Source organism: Canis lupus, chromosome 6 (genome assembly GCF_003254725.2).
Source record: "Canis lupus dingo isolate Sandy chromosome 6, ASM325472v2, whole genome shotgun sequence".
Taxonomy (NCBI): Eukaryota; Metazoa; Chordata; class Mammalia; order Carnivora; family Canidae; genus Canis; species Canis lupus.
This window is the reverse complement of record NC_064248.1, coordinates 6,059,820-6,076,153: the sequence shown is the minus strand read 5'-3', so window position 1 is coordinate 6,076,153 and position 16,334 is coordinate 6,059,820. Positions and strand designations below refer to the sequence as shown.

Genomic DNA, 16,334 nt, shown 5'->3' with positions numbered 1-16,334 from the left:
CCCAGTATGGCATTCCCAATGGAGACAGTGTCCCTGGCCCTGGCCAGGGCCCTGTCAGAGGAGCCCAAGCCTGGCTGGGGATATGGTCCTGCCCATAGTCTCTCCATAGCCAACAACGAGGCCCTTCCCCAAGTGCTCAGAGAAGAAAGGGATTGGAGAACACGGAGGGATGGGGGGTGTCCATAAAGGCTCCCTGGAGGAGGCTGGTCTGGGGCCATTTTATGGTTTCTGGCCCTTCGTGGACCAGACTTGGGGGAGGCTTGTGTCCTCTTTCCAAGTTGACCAGCATCCCCCCAACCCCGAGCTCTTCTCAGCCTCTCTTACTGTGACGCTTTTCCACCTGATTCTCTTCCCTCTACAGGGGCCAGAGCTGGAGTGGGAGTTGGAGGCATTCCCACTTACGGAGTGGGAGTTGGTGCTGGGGGCTTTCCTGGTTACGGTATCGGAGCTGGAGGTGTTCCTGGAGCCCCCCTTTCCCGTGAGCCTGAGTTCCATGTGGGGAACCGAGGAAAAGGATTCTCTATTGTAGGGCTCTGGAGAGGGGAGGTGCAGGGGAGTATAGACTGGGCTTCAGAGTGCTCAGGGAGCTGGGGGTGGGGTGCAGAGAGGGGTTCCAGCACTTTCGGGTAAGTGTGCGATAGGCACAGCGCCTCCCTCCAGACCCAGTGGGGTTCCTGAGGGGCTCTCTCCCTCCCCACAGCTGCAGCCCAGGCAGCAGCAGCCGCTCAGGCAGCAGCCGCAGCCAAGGCAGCCAAGTACGGTAAGTGCCCAGCCGTGCCTGTCCCCACGCCAAGGCTAGCACCCTCCCCTCCTCCCAAGCCCTGCTGTCCCGTGGCACCCAGGCTCCAAGCTCAGAGCGCTTCTCCAGCACAAGGGCAGAGCCACCTCATGCTCAGGCCTCTGGGGCTCAATGGCCCAGGTCAAGGTGGGGGCGGGGAGTCTCTAGCCCCATCTTCCAAAGCCATTCTGAACTCTTCCACCCTCTTCAATTACCCACCACTACAATTATTGGGACCCTGCTCACTACCTCGACCCCAAACCAGCAAGTCGGAGGTGCCCACGCAGCCATTCTGCTCCCTACGCCACCCTGACCCTTCGCTCTCCTAAGAACTGGGTGATTCGAGGGACAGAGCCTGACACTCTTCACTCCTCCAGGTGCTGGAGGAGTAGGAGCATTAGGGGGACTGGTGCCAGGAGTCGGAGATGGAGTAGCAGGTGTGCCGGGCACAGGAGGGGTGCCAGGTGAGCTGTGTCCCTAACCCAGAGATGGGTTTGGTTTGTCTCGCAGAGCCCTGGAGCTGACCAGGTCAAGGGCATCATTTTGCGGATTGGCAAGACTTTTATGGAGCCCAGAGATGGGGAGGAGGGAGAGCAAATTTCCCTGATTTGGAAGGAAGACCCCCATCCCCCCATGGGATCCTAGCTTGCAGGGGAGGCTCGGGAAGTCAGCCACCACCGGGATAGGCAGCGGAGCTCTGCTCTGCCAGGGCTGAGGGGCCTCTTTTACTCCAGTGGCCTCTCTGATTCCTGATCAGGGGGAGGGCCTGTGCCCCCCTATGGCTCTCCTGGGTTCATCCTCCCCCAGCAGTCACAGGCCAAAGAGAAGAAATGAAATTACAAGGAGATTAAGTTAGAGACTTCCTTGGCTGTTCTTCCCCACCAGATTCCTTCTCTGCATGCCTACTTTATGGGAGAAAATTTTTCCTTTTGTGTTTCCTCCTCAAAAAACGAGCTGTTTCCTCCAGTTTGGGATACAAGCACTGTTAGATTTTTTTTTTTTTTAATTAACACCACCTTCAGCAGAAAGCTACAAGAGACTTCTAGAGGCTTGGGAGAGGGTCTGTGCTTCTGCGCATCGGCTCTGGGCTCCCCTCTGCCGTAGCCAGAGCTAGAACCTCACAGTCACAGAGCTCAAGAAGGGACGTGCCCAGCTGGGCTAGTGGGCCATCCTCCCAGCGGGCCTGGGAGCCACGCTGGCCCTGTGTACTCCTCTGTCTGCAGGTTGAGGAGGCAGCATGGGGAGGGTCAGGTGGTCTTCCCAGAATAGGGGACAGTGGGGGTGGAGGAGATGTGGAGAGGGGTGTTGGGGACTGCCCCCTGACCCTACCCTTTACCTCTCCAGGAGCAGGGACCCCAGCTGCTGCAGCTGCCAAAGCCGCTGCCAAAGCTGCCCAATTTGGTAAGCATCCCCCAGCCCCTCATCCTGCTCCCAGCCCCCATCCTGGAGAACTGTTCCCTCACATTCCTTGCTCTGGGGCCTCAGTGACCCTTGGAAGGCAAGCCCCCTGGAGCTGTCACATTCTGGGCTTTCTCACCACCTTCGGCCTATCCAACCACATTTAGAGGTGTAGGTAAAGTTCTGATCAGGACAGCAAAGTGAGAATGGCCCTTGGTGAGCCCTCCAGACCTGGCTCTTCAGCCTTCCCAAAGCCCTTGTTGCCTCCAAATCCAGCCCAGCCCAAGCCGGGGCCTGTCCCCCCTCTGGACTACAGCTGGGCTCACCGGACTCCTCTGCTCTGAGAGCTACAGTACTACTTCTTGCACCCTGATGAAGCTGTCTGTCTCTTGCTACATCTGAAGTCCCCCCTGGCAGGCCCAGGCATTCACACCTTCCTGAACATGGCAAACCACAGCAGCCCCATTTAGATTCCAACTGTACACCAGGCTCTGGGCCAGTGGTGGGAGGAGGGGTCCCCTCTGCCTTGGCCTTAGGGACTCTCAGACATCAAGGTTCAGATCACAAAATTTACTGTCTAGGCCAGAGAACATCTTGACTTCAGGTCTGCTGACTCCCAAACTCGCATATGGCAAATGACCCCTTTTTGCCAAGCCACTATTTGTGGGGGTAATCCTTACACCAACTTTATGGAGTTGGTATTATTATTCCCATTTTACAGATGTGGAAACTGAGATTCTAAGAGCTTGAGTAACATGCCCACATTTGCTGAGCTCAACGGCCACTGAGCTGAGCTTTGAGCCCAGGTCTCCTTGTCTTGCCAAGCTCCCTTTACAGTACAGCTGCCTCTGTCACCCTCAGAAGCCTCAAAGGGGCTCCTTGTCTTCCAAAAGTTAAGAGCTCCTGATCCTGGGGCACCTGGGTGGCTCAGCAGTTGAGCATTTGCCTTCGGCTCAGGGCATGATCCCAGGGTTCTGGGATCGAGTTCCTCATTGGGTTCCCCGCAGGGAGCCTGCTTCTCCCTCTGCCTGTGTCTCTGCCTCTCTCTCTGTCTCTGTGTCACTCATGAATAAATAAATAAAATCTTAAAAATATTTTTAAAAAAGGGCCCTACACATGCTTCATTGTAGGGATGAGGAAGCTGAGCCTCATCGAGGGAAAGTAACTTGTCCAACATCACACAGCAAGTCTGTGTCCAGGCTGGGACATGATCCCAAGGCTCTTGACTCCCAGCCCTCTGCTCTTCCCATCAGCTTCTGTCCTTGGTCAAGACTGGGCTAACAATGAGCTCTTCTCGCTCTTGCAGGGTTAGGTCCCGGTGTCGGCGTGGGTCCAGGTGTCGGTCCTGGTGTTGGTCCCGGCATCGGTCCCGGTGTCGGTCCCGGCATTGGTCCCGGCATTGGCATCGGCCCCGGTGGTGTTACAGGTGAGCTGCCCGTGTAAGTGGGCCTCAGGGGCCTCTGAGTCCTCCCTGGGTGCTGTCCCTGAACCCCCTCCCTCTCCCTGCAGGAGTGGGGACCCCAGCTGCTGCCAAAGCCGCTGCTAAAGCGGCCGCCAAAGCACAGTACCGTGAGTGCCCTGCCACCCATTTCTCCTCGGCCCGTGAGCCCAGAGCTGGCCCAGAGGGACCCTGAGCTGCACCCCCACCGCCATGCTATGCAGCCTCATTAGATCCCAGAGCGGCTGCCAGGGGGGTCGGCAGCACAGACTGGGCATGAAGGAGGATGGTGTCCATGGTCCCTGTGCAGCCCTGAGTGCCAGCCTGGGAGGGTCTGGACTTGACGGTCCGTGGGAGACTTAGGAAGATCATTCTTGATGGCTGTATAGAGAGGGCAGGTGTAACGGGAGAAGGCCCCTGCGTGGGTTTGGGCCCCCTGCCCTTGGGCCTGACTCAGCTCCCTGGGCAGGGCACCCTTGTGGGTGCATGCTCCCTGCCCGCCGCCGCCCCACCACTGCCCACCTTCCCCAGGGGCTGCAGCTGGGCTTCCTGCTGGCGTCCCTGGATTTGGAGTCGGTGCTGGCGTTCCTGGCTTTGGAGTTGGTGCTGGCATTCCTGGCTTTGGAGTTGGTGCTGGCGTTCCTGGCTTTGGGGCAGGTGCAGGTGAGGCGACCTCTAGGGCCTGGGCAGAAACTGCCCCCTAGCTCAGAGGAGGGAGACCTCTTTTCCTGCCGGCACATCCCCAGCAGCCTTACTCAGGAGCTCGCAGTGAGCCCCCAAGCAGTCAGAGATGACTGGGGTAACAGATGGGGGGGCAGGCCAGGCAAAGGGAGCCCCAGGCTGCTAGATTTCAGAGTACCTGCCTGCTCAGGAGAGGAGAAACAGAGTTCCAAACTGAGTAGCCCACTCCCAGGAAAGGAGGGTGGAGGCTGCTGAGGTCAGCAGACCTGAGTGGGCCAGTGCACTCCCCTTGTCAGTGCACGATGACAAAAGGGCCACTAGGACCCACAGGCCCCCAGGACCACACTGTGCACGAGGAGATGGGGGGGCAGTTGGAAGGAGGTGCAGCTCAGCCTTCATGCAGCCCCAGACCCAATTGGCAGCAGCACGGTTAGATCCTGGAACTCTGTGCCCAGAGCAGAGGCGCAGTGAGTGCCAGCTGGAAAGCCATGGTTTCAGAGCTTTGAGAGGACCAGTGAAGGCTGAGGAAGTCAGGGAGGGCTCCCTGGAGGAGGCAGAACTCCTGGGCACAGAGCTCAGCTGCTGACCAGCCCCCTTCTCCTTTTTCTCTCTTCCCCAGTACCTGGAACCCTGGCTGCAGCAAAAGCAGCCAAATATGGTGAGTGGACCCCACACACCGCCCACTCCGGTCCCAAGCCCTGATAACACCTGGTCACCCATCTCCCATCCATGCGCCGGGGCCCAGTGCCGAGAGCCTGCAGCACGGGCTGGGAGGGTCAGGATGGAAAAAGGCAGTTTCTAGGGCACATTAATGATGGTTTAGCAGGCCTGGCTCCGGCCTGCTGAATGCCTATCGTGCCTCCAGCTCCAGGATGACTCAAAACGTCCCTCACATTTCCAGCCCCACTGGTGGCAGTTCCCTGATGAGGACTGTAGTCCCTAAGGCCCTTCTGGCCCTGACAGTTGCGTGGGACCCAAGGCCAGGGGCCAGGCCTGCCATCTGCAGGGCAGCTCCTTCCTCCTTGCCAGCAGTGCCGGAACACCTCGTCCAGGCCCCCAGCCTCCCGCCCGCCTTGCTGTCAGCATGACTGCGCCTGCCACGAGCCTGGAGGACGTGGCAGGCCTGTCTGTCCCTCCGCGTGGTGCCCTGGCAGCCCCACCTGGCAGCCCCACACTGTCTGTGGCCCCCACATTCCTGGCCTCCTAGGAGCCGGACCAGGGCCCCTGCCAGGGAGCCGCCAACCAGCCCTGGCCCGTCCACTTGGGGCCAGTTTCCACCGCGGAAAATCCCGGCTTCCTCCGTCCCCCACCCCCCGCGGGCCTGGTGACCCACAGGCCCCTCTTCTGTGTCTGGCCGGCTGCCGGCCGCCTGAGTCTAACAGATGTTGCCCGGGAAACAAAGCAGTTGAGGGCGCTGGCTCCCGAGCCAGGTCTTGCTGTGGAAACTTGAGGACACCTCTGCTGTGCTTCAATATTCTCATCTGCAAAATGGGGGTGACAGTGGTCCCTCCCTTCCCTGCTGTGATGAATAATAAGCAGGTTACAACATTCGAAGCACAGAGAAGGGTGACGTGTGAACTGTGGCCATACCCAGCAGCTCCGCACCGAGTAGTGGTTCAGAACTCAGAGTTCGTGCACAGGAGTGTGTCCCTTCACCCTCCCAAACACTGATAGTGGAAGCAGGGTACGGATCATCACCCCTGTTAGGGAGATGGAGCTCTGGGACTCCAAGAGGCGACAGCTATAATGAGTGGAGAAAGCAGAATTTGAACACGGGGCTGTCAGAACCTGACAGTGCTCTTCTACCCCCGGCAGCTCGTAGCCACCACTGAAGGCACTGGTGGCTCTCAGTGCTAGCTGCCTGGGAAGGAGAAGAAATGGGCAGGCCAAGACTCAAGACTTGCCCCATTGGTCAGGACAGAGCCAGGTCTCAGACCCAGGTGCCTGGCCGAGTGCTCCTTCCGCTGGGTCACATGGCTTTGTCCACATGTCTGCTTAGCTAGCATCCCTGAAAAAATTGGGGTACTGACTCTTACCTTCTCTCCACAGGAGCAGGAGGGGTCGGGGCTCTTGGTGGAGCAGGTGTCCCAGGTGGTGTGGCAGGTGAGTCAGAAGCCCAGGACAGGTTGGGCAGGGAGGAAGACTGGCCAGTGGAGAGTCCCTCCCCCTGATTCCTTCTGTGTCCCCAGGAGCCGGACCTGCGGCCTCAGCTGCTGCTGCCAAAGCTGCTGCCAAAGCTGCCCAATTTGGTGAGCACTGGCTGGCCCCTGGGGCTTGGTGTGGGGAGGCCTCTGACCATGCACGGGGCCCTGAGGAGCAGTCTCCCTGGGGCCCAGCCCACACCCTGGCACCACTACACCCTGCGAGGCCCTGGGAGCTCAGGCTCTACCAGGGTCCTGCGATGAGAACCCCACCATCTGCAGATAGACCTGCCATTCCCACCAGCAGGAGTTTAACACACAGCTTCTCCACAGGCCTCGGGGGAGCCGGAGCCCTGGGAGCCGGGGGGCTCGGAGCCGGGGGAGCCATCCCAGGGGTTGGGGGCTTCGGAGGTGAGGGTCTGCTCCGGAATCAGAGGGTAAAGGGGGCATGTGTGTATGAGAGAGAGAGAGAGAGAGACTGACTTTCCTTCCCACCCTGCCACACCAGCCCCAAGCTGGCCTGCAGCATTTGGAGGACCTTCTGCAAACGCAAGCTAGGGCCCCCTCCTCTCACTCTCCTCTGTCAGCCTCCCCGCCCACCTTAAGTGAGAATTCATCAGGATGAGGATGGTTGTGCCCATTGCCCAAAGAGGAAAAGGAAAGTTGGAAGGGAAATTTTTCCCCCCAAATTCTCAGCCACTGAGGGCGCAGGTTGGGGGGGCTCATGTTGACATGTCACTCCTTCGTGGGTCATCCCTGTGTCCCCCTACCTATACCGTCCTGAGTCTCATCCTGTGTGCTCCAGACTGGACAGGCAGGAAGAGCTTCCTAAAGACTTTTGGGAAGCTGGATGGATGAGGGAGGGTGGCCAGAGGATGGTGGCAGGTAATGAGCAGGTGGGCAGGCCAGGAGGGGACAGGCCTGTGGGGTGCTACGCCTGACTCTTGTGCCCTACATCTCCCCAGGTGTGTCCCCAGCTGCAGCTGCTAAAGCAGCCAAATATGGTGAGTCACTCCTTCCTGCCCTCCTGCTGCCCAGATGTCAGGCTGCTTCTGCCCCCACCACCTTGCCCCATCCCCGGCCCAGCTCAGACCTCCACCTGGCTCCCATTGCCCTTGAAGGCCTGCCCAAGGTACCCCTGGCCCCAGAACCCAGAGGGGCTGCTCAGGGCCCCTTCAGCTGTGCCTCGTCCTAACCCCTGCCCACCCTCTTCTCAGGTGCCACTGGCCTTGGTGGTGTCCTGGGAGCCACCAGGCCATTCCAAGTTGGAGGTAGGGACCATGTCTCTGTGAGATGCCCAGCTCCGCTTGGGTCTAGACGAGGCCTCTCTGGCCAGCCAGGGGAATTCCTGGAGCTGCATCTAGCACACAGACATGAGAGAGAGAGTGCAAGGGACAGTCCAAGAAAGGGAACATCCTGGGCAAAGTGGCAGGCCTCAGGGCCAGGGGGTACACCATGGGCAACAGACCAGGCCGACGGGCTGGGGGTATGAGGCCCCCTGCAGGGATGCCAGGTGGAGACGAGGTTTGTAAGGAAAGCTACTCTTGCCAGCGAGGGGTGCACAGCAGGGAGGAGGTGAGGTGGTCCCGGGGATAGAGGCAGTAGGTGATGAGGCTGCGGCAGGGCTTGCCCCACGCCAACCCTGAACCCCTCCCACAGGAGTTGCAGCAAGACCTGGCTTCGGACTGTCTCCTATTTACCCAGGTACACCCAGGCTCCCTGTCCCTCGGCCCCCCCACCTAGCCCTCTAGCCCCATCCTGCCATCTCTGCTGCTTAATCTGCTTGGAAGGGCAGAGCCAGGACCCAGGGCAGACCTATGACCTCCCTACACGAAGCTGGGCCTCCCTCATTCTCCTCTCCCTCCCTTGCAAGGCCTGGGAGCATCAGCTTGTCCAAAGCACCATGTTCCACATGAGGCAGACTGAGGCTCAGGCAGTGCCAGGGACTTGCCCAAGGTCACACGATGAGTGAGGCAGAGTCCAGGGCTCCCAACACCCAGGCCCAGAACTTGGCTGCCCAGGGTGGGGTTTGGCGGGCTCCCCAGAAGTGGACTCACTCATGGCCCCTCTCCCTGTCCTGCAGGTGGTGGAGCCGGGGGCCTGGGAATTGGTGGTGAGTTGGGGCCCTGAGCTACTTTCATGGAGTGGGGGTAGGGTGCTACCGTGGCAGTGGTGACTGTGGCCACGGCCCTGGGCTGGCCCTCCAATGCCAAGAAAATTCAGCCATGGGGTGTAGGGATGAGGGCAAGGACCCCTTTCCTGGAGCTCCCAGCTTGGCATGGAACGGGACACCAGGAGATGGAGAGCCCTGGGCCAGCGCTGGTGTCTGGGGTAACTGGAGAGCCTGATGACCACATGTAAGGGGAGAATAAAATCCGTTCAAGCAAGTGGTCAGGGAGGTCAGAGCCCAGGGCATGTTAGGTTGGGGCGGTCTGCATGGCCAGGGGGCACCCTCCTAGCTGCTCAGCCTTCCACAGGCAGGAGACCCTCTGTAGGGAGTACAGCAGGGGTCAGGCTGGGGGGAGACCCGAAGCCCAGGCGGGAGGGGCAGGAAGGTCTTCAGAATCTTCTGCGACAGACCAGAGGCCTGGTTCATGGCAGGGGTTCTGGGCAAGGCGGCAAAGCCTGCCCCCATCCCCAACTCTCACCCTTCCCTCCACAGGTAAACCTCCCAAGCCCTATGGAGGGGCCCTGGGAGCCCTGGGATACCAAGGTGAGTAGAGATTCCACCCCTGGGAGAGGGTAGGGCGGGGGAGAGGCAGAGGACTGGGGTCCATCAGCCTGGGAGGGGGACAGCGGGTTTGGGCTAGACAAGGCAGGGAGGGAGTGGGGAGGTTGCAGGGAGCTGGACTCGTCACTCCCATCCCTGCATCTAGCTCGGACCCAGACACTCAGAGCTAAGAATGGGCCTGGGACCCTCCAGGCTCGCCCCAGGCCAGGCTGGGCAGTTCCTCCCTCGCTGCTGCCCACCCACACCCCCAGCCCCACCAGGAGGAGCCAAGAGAAAGAGAAGGGAGGAGCTCAGAGGAACAGAGGAGAGAGAGGATAAACAGGACAACAGACCCTAGAGTCAGGGAATCTGAGGGATGGATGGGGGACCCAAGGTGCACCACCTGCTCAAAGATGCAGACGTCCCTCTGGGAATGTGGGGGGCAGCTAATGGTCACCGCTTCCCAAGGCCCCTCCCAACAGTGCCCAAAGGAGACCCGAAGAACACAGGCCCGTTCCTGTGTCTACTCAGCCTGTCCCCACCTGCTTCCCACCACACAGAGGGGGCAGCTGGGGCCAGGACAGGGAGAGGCAGAGGCAAGACCAGCCTGACCCTGTCCGGGGTACCCAGATCTCAATCAGGCACCACCTGATGCCCCGGGCCTGATAGATGCCACTGCTTTCCAAACATCCAGGCCTAGATGAGTTTCACAGAAAAGCCTGTCCTCCTGCCCCACTCGGCTGCTCGCTGCCACCAGGTGGCGGTATGGAGCCACGTTGAGCTCCAGCAGAGGTAGAAACTACACCAGGCCCTCCTTCCAGACAGGGGTGCCTTGATGGCTTAAAACGAGGCCAGTTAGTGTGTTCAGAGCTGCTTGCTGAAGGCTTCCCAAACACAGTGTGCTCAGAATATACAGACATTGTCCAGGTCAGGCCCCTTCCCCTCTCTGAGCGTTGATTAGACCACCATCCTGCAGGCCCAGCTCCCTCCCACCTGCCAAGTAGGAGTTAAGGCAAGTGGCTCAGAGTTTGGCGGGAGGCTGTGGCCAGGCCTCTCATGGCTTTGGAGCCTCTGTTCTCCATTGTGGTGATGGGGGTATGAGACTATGTGGACAGGGGCTTGGGCAGTACCCCGGAGGGGTCCGACGGTCATGTGTGCCTCCTCCTGGCCAGGTGGGGCCTGCCTGGGGAAATCCTGTGGCCGGAAGAGAAAGTGAGCTTCCCAGGACCCCTGACTCACAACCTCATCAACGTTGGTGCTACTGCTTGGTGGAGAATGTAAACCCCTTGTGATCCCTACCCCTACGCGCCCCCCCCCCCCAGTCCCCACCCCGGGAGGGACAGGCCAGGCTGGGTGGCCTTGGAAATCCACAAAGCAAGGAAACAAGAGTGGTGGCCAAGTGGGCCCCAGGAAACCCCCTACTTCAGAGGCCGGGGGGTAGGTGGGCTTAGCCACCTGCCCCCACCCCCTTCCCACCCAGGAGCTCCCCCTCCACACACTCTCCATCTCCAGGGGAACTTGGTGCTACGTGCTGGTGCTCTCATCTTCCTGGGGGAGGGAGGAGGGAAGGGCAGCCCCGGGAACCCCCTCCCTGGGGCTCCTCTGAAGATGGTGCGGACACTCCCTGGGCAGTCCCATCTCCCCCTGCCCACCAGAACCCATCCCCCAACCCTGGCTGCGGTCCAGTTGGTACCTAAGCACCAAAAGCCTCAAGCTGGATTCGGTCATACCATCTCTGAGCCCCCTTGCCCGCCACCTCTTCCCCACTTCTGGGGACACCTTCGGATTGGAAGACCCCCATTGGGAACAGCCCTCTTGCTCTTGTGGAATTCATCCATCCATCTGTCCATCCGTCCATCCCTCCTTGTCCCCAGTTGACCACCCAGCACCACTAGCTGGCTGGGTGCCCCCTACCATCAACCTGGTTACCCTGTCCTGGCGGCCTGTACCCTGCCTCCAACCCCCCCCACACACCCCTACGATGGGGCCTGAGCACCCAGGGTGTGAGGAGCTATGCTAGCTGGGGTGGCAGGAATCTCCTCCCCAACCTGGGTCCCCCCCATGCAGTACTGTATCCCCCATCCCTCCCTGGAACCACTGAACTTCAGAGCATCTCCCACCCCTGCCCCGCCCATCTCTTTGTGTCTCGCTGTGATAGATCAATAAATATTTTATTTTTTGTCCTGGATATTTGGGGATTATTTTGGATTGTGGATGTTCTCTTGGTTTTGTTTTCGTGATTAATTGAAAAGAAAAAAAATTTTTTTTTCTGATCTGGGGAGCTATATTCCCCAGTAGAAAACTCAGCTTCATCACTTTGGTGTAACTCTGGATGAAACACACACTTTTTTTTCTTTTGAACATGAACAGAGAATCAATGGCTTGAGAAAAGACTAATAAATGAAAACCTTTTGAAGGAAACTGTGTCGTGACCTCCTTTATACTCTCCCATCCGCCCCAGGGCAGAAACAGGAACTTGCACTCTTCAAGGTACATTTAGGGGCAGCTACTTACCAAAATCACCTGCCGCTCCTGATTCTGGTTCGGCTAGCTCCCGGGTATATCAACCTTCTTCAAGTTTTGTTCACTCCTCAACAATGAAAGCCCTTCTGCAGGGGAAGCTGGGGCCAACCAGCCCCCTACCCACAACCACCCATGGGGATCTCCCTGGAGGAGGGGGCTCACCCACCCAGCCACACCTTCCCCAGGCCTGGGGGTGGCCTCCAGATGCTGAGGGTAGAGCTGAAGCGGTGGAGGAAGCAAAATGACCCTTCTGTCCAGACCAAACCCTTGGCCTTGTTGAACAGCCATTCAGAGAGGGGAGAGACAGGCCCATCTAAGAAAAGCAGAAGGCGTGCTTCCCTCGGAAACATCCCCCACCCCCAAAGGAAGAACCATTCACCCACACAGCACAGCTTCACTTCTTGATAAAATATAACAAATGAGATTCTACAGGTGGCACTGGGAGCCCCAGAGACCTCCATCCCCAGGACCATTCCCCACTCTGTGGGGCCAGAAATCCACGGGGCCTGGGCACACGCCCACCTGGAGCCCACAACTCCCCTTTAGACCTCTCCCTGGGTGCCAGATTCTGGAATCCTCTCCCCAAACCACCAATTCCACTTCCAGGGCCCCACATGGTCTCATGCCTGCACCCGTCCTCCTGAGAGCCGACCCCACGGCTGGAGGCATACCCCCCAGGACAGAAGGGTGGTGAGGGAGCTGTTTGCCAGGAGTGTGGGTATCTGTGTGTTTGCCCACAAGAACCCTCTCAGTGCCAGGAGCAGCTGAGATGGAAAGAGAATCAGGTGGGGTGACACTCTGGGAGGCTATCCCAGATAGATGGCAAAAAGCAATGTACCAAAAAAAAAAAGCAATGTACCAGGAAGAACGGGGAGGAGGGTCGGGACAGATGGAGCACCCAGAGGTAGGGGATCAAGAGGAGAAAGGGGGGAGGGGCAGGTTCATGGAGACCCACAAGGGGACCCCGCTGTGACAGTCCATGAGGGGTGACACAGCTTGCCCAAGGGTAGTGACAAAGGAGACTCTCATTCATTCATTTAACCAAAGTATCCCTCACTGGACCCCTCTCCGCACTCCTGCCTCTGAAAGTTGCCAGTGCCAGCAGTCAGCCCTGGGGCCTCCCTGTTCTGGTTGCTCATAGTTCTTGGCTTTAGATGCCACCTCTGCCTCGGCGACTCCCAAATGGACACCTTCAGTGTAGAACTCTCTCTGGAGCTCTGGACCAACACACTCAACTTTTTTTTCTTAAGATTTTATTTATTTATTCATGAGAGACACAGAAAGAGAGGCAGAGACACAGGCAGAGGGAGAGGCAGGCTCCATGCAGGGAGCTCGATGTGGGACTCGATCCCAGGACCCCGGGATCACACCCTGAGCTGAAGGCAGATGCTCAACCACTGAGCGCAAACACATCCAACTTTACCACTTCCCCCTGAAAGTCTCATGGACATCCCCATGTAGCATGGTCCTCCCTCCTTCCAAAACCCACTCCCTTCCCGCCTTGCCTGTCTCGGTGGGCAGCAGCTCTGGTGGCTCTCTGGGAGTCAGGCCAGTAGCTTCAGAGCCATGTGAGGATTCCCCAGCAAAGCCCACAGCACTACCTCCAGGAGACACCCAGAGTCCAGCCGCTTCTCACAACCTCCAGGGCTGGGTACCTTGGTCCGCGAGGAGCTCTTGCCCAATTACCCAACATAGCTTCTTCACTGAGCTCCCCAATTAGCCCCCAGGTTCCCCTTTAGCCTCCTCACCACACAGTAGCCAAAATAATCCTTTTAAAAGCTAAGTCAAGGGGCAGCCTGGGTGGCTCAGCGGTTTAGCACCACCTTCAGCCCAGGGTGTGATCCTGGAGTCTGGGGATCAAGTCCTGTGTCAGGCTCCCTGCCTGCATGAAGCCTGCTTCTCCCTATGTCTCTGCCTCTCCCTTTGTGTCTCTCATGAATAAATAAATAAAATCTTTAATAAAAAAAATAAAAAATAAAATCTAAGTCAAGCGGGACACCTGAGTGGCTCAGTGGTTGAGTGTCTGCCTTTGGTTCAGTTTGTGATCTCAGAGGACTGCCTGGGATCAAGTCCTGCATTGGGCTCCCTGCGAGGAGCCTGTTTCTGTCTCTGCCTACGTCTCTGCCTCAATCTGTCTCTCATAAATAAATAAATAAAATCTTTTAAAAAAATAAATAAAAATAAAACCTAAGTCAAGTCATGCACCTGCTCAAAACCCCACCACTGCTCCCATCTACCTCAGGGCCAAAGCCAGAGAGGCCCTTTTTAATTTTTAAAAACATTTTATTTATTTATTCATGAGAGACACACAGAGAGAGGCAGAGACACAGGCAGAAGGAGAAGCAGGTTCCTTTCGAGGAGCCTGATGCGGGACTTGATCCCAGAACCTGGGATCACGACCTGAGCCAAAGGCAGATGCTCAACCACTGAGCCACCCGGGTGCCCCAGAGAGGCCTTTTGATGGCCTGGAAGCCCCTACCTGAGTCGTACCAGCTGTTCTGACCACATCTCCTGCTACCTGCCCTCTGCCAGGCCCTGCACTGAATGCCTTATCCTTGCAGGGAGCAGGCCACCCCACCGCGGGCCTCAAGGTTTGCTGATTTCCCTGCCCAGAGCATTCTTCCCTCTGCTATCAACGGGCTTGGCTCCCTTGCCTCCTTCAGTGACTCCAATGTCACCTTCTCAGTGTCCCTGTCTAAAATTACAAGCTGTCCCCTCCTCCCTCACCTGTCCCTGCCTGCTCTTTCTCCAGAGCACCCGTCACCCTGTGACATAGGATATTGCACTTCTTTGCTCATTATCTGACTCCCCACACCAGGACATACATTCCCTGAGGATAAACACAGCTTGAAGAACACAATACATAAACTCCCTGCTTTCATTCGTTAGCCACTCTGGTAGAAAGATGGTAAGTGAATGTGTTAGGCTGATAATGGCCCCAAAGATATCCAGGTCCCAAGCCCTGGAAACTTGTAAATATTGCTGCATTATAGTCTGCTCAGGCTGCCATAGCCAAGTACCACATTCTGGGGGGAGAGGGGGACTTAAACGACAGAATTTATTTTCTCACAGTTCTGGAGCCCAGAAGTCCAAGAGCAAGGTGTTGGCAGGGTTGGTTACTTCTGAGACCCCATTCCTTGGCTTCTTCTTTCCCCTCTGTCTTCACGCTGTCTTTACTCAGTGCCAATCTGTTCCTAATCTCTTCTTATAAGGACACCAGTCAGATTGGGTCGGAGCCCACTCTGATGACCTCATTTTAACCTAATTGCCTCTTTAAAGGCTCTATCTCCAAACACAGTCACATTCTGAGGTATTGGAGACTGAAGACTTCCACATATGAATTTTGCAGAGATACAATTCAGCCCCTAACGCTTACCTTATATGGGAAAAGAGTCTTTGCAGATATGATTCAGTTAAGGATCAGAAGATGGGGAGATTATCCTGGTGGGCACTAAATGCCATCACAAGTATCCTTATAACAATCTGGACAAACTATGCCAACAAACTGGGACAACCCAGAAGAAATGGATAAATTCCTAGAAACACACAACTGAGCAAGACTGAATCACTCACGAAGAAAGAGAAAACCTGAGAAGATGAGTAACAAGGAGATTGAATCAATAATCAAAATTCTCCCAGCAGGGGTGCCAGTGGGGTGGCTCAGTAGTGGAGCCTCTGCCTTCGGCCCAGGGCATGATCCTGGGGTCCTGGGATTGAGGCCTACATCAGGCTCCCTACAGGGAGCCTGCCTCTCCCTCTGCCTGTGTCTCTGCCTCTCTGTATGTCTCTCATGAATAAATAAATAAAATCTTTAAGAAAATAAAAATTTAAAAATCTAAAAAATTAAAAAAAAGTTCTCCCAACAAAGAAAAAGCCCAGGACCAGATGGCTTCACTGGTCAATTCTACCAAACATTTAAAGAATTAACACCTATCCTCCAGAAAGTCTCCCCCCACACACCCCTCACAAAAAAAAAAAAAAAAAAAAAAAAAAATGGAGGAGGAGGGAATATTTCCAAGTTTATTCTAAGAGGCCACTGATACAAACACCAGACAAAAACACAAGAAGAGAAAACTACAAAGAAGGGACATCAGCAAGATGCAGAACATACACACACACACACACACACACACACACACACACAAAGATGCAGAACACAGCCTCATCCACACCCCCACAGAGACGTGTATTTGGCAGCCATTCACATTCAGAGACCAAACTGCCCTTGTGGGAGCTGGTAGGAGGTGAAACCTTAGTGGAGCCCATGACCCAGAATGCCCATTTTTTAAAAAGACTTATTTACTTAAGACAGAGAGAGAGAAAGAGAGAGGGTGTGGGGGGAGGGAAACTTCAAGCAGACTCCCCGCTGAGGGCAGAGCCCAATGCAGGGCTCCATGTCATGACCCATGAGATCATCACCTGAGCCAAAACCAAGAGTTGGATGCTCAACCAACTGAACCACCCAAGTGCCCCACACAATGACCAGTTCTGTAAGGTAGATTCACAAGCTAGTGGCAGGCCTATCAGCTGTGGTCCCAGCTGCAGAGCAGTAGCTATGGGCTTGGCACCACCCTGCTTCTCCATGACCCTGGCACCAGCCCCTCCACCAAGGGATCCAGGAGGGGTAATGCCCATCCAGCCCCCAGTAACAGGCCTGCTGGCCTT

At 56.9% G+C, this 16,334-nt stretch overlaps 1 protein-coding gene across 6 annotated transcripts in view; it reads left to right on the top strand.

The window, feature by feature from the left end:
- Positions 1 to 11,567, top strand: part of ELN (elastin) — a 31,916-nt gene extending 20,349 nt beyond the window's left edge. For 4 of the 6 annotated variants that reach the window (XM_025425796.3, XM_025425798.3, XM_025425793.3 and 1 more), the window contains 16 exons: positions 362 to 478; positions 701 to 760; positions 1,156 to 1,242; positions 2,123 to 2,179; positions 3,483 to 3,602; positions 3,686 to 3,745; positions 4,146 to 4,277; positions 4,915 to 4,953; positions 6,345 to 6,398; positions 6,485 to 6,544; positions 6,770 to 6,847; positions 7,402 to 7,440; positions 8,096 to 8,140; positions 8,520 to 8,549; positions 9,099 to 9,149; positions 10,319 to 11,567. In XM_025425796.3, the coding sequence (XP_025281581.1) occupies positions 362 to 478; positions 701 to 760; positions 1,156 to 1,242; positions 2,123 to 2,179; positions 3,483 to 3,602; positions 3,686 to 3,745; positions 4,146 to 4,277; positions 4,915 to 4,953; positions 6,345 to 6,398; positions 6,485 to 6,544; positions 6,770 to 6,847; positions 7,402 to 7,440; positions 8,096 to 8,140; positions 8,520 to 8,549; positions 9,099 to 9,149; positions 10,319 to 10,362 (1,073 nt within the window). In that variant the 3' untranslated portion in view covers positions 10,363 to 11,567. The remainder of the gene's footprint in view (positions 1 to 361; positions 479 to 700; positions 761 to 1,155; positions 1,243 to 2,122; positions 2,180 to 3,482; positions 3,603 to 3,685; positions 3,746 to 4,145; positions 4,278 to 4,914; positions 4,954 to 6,344; positions 6,399 to 6,484; positions 6,545 to 6,769; positions 6,848 to 7,401; positions 7,441 to 8,095; positions 8,141 to 8,519; positions 8,550 to 9,098; positions 9,150 to 10,318) is intronic. The other 2 variants (XM_049111060.1, XM_025425801.3) reach the window with 2 other exon arrangements.
- The last annotated feature ends 4,767 nt before the right edge of the window (positions 11,568 to 16,334 follow it).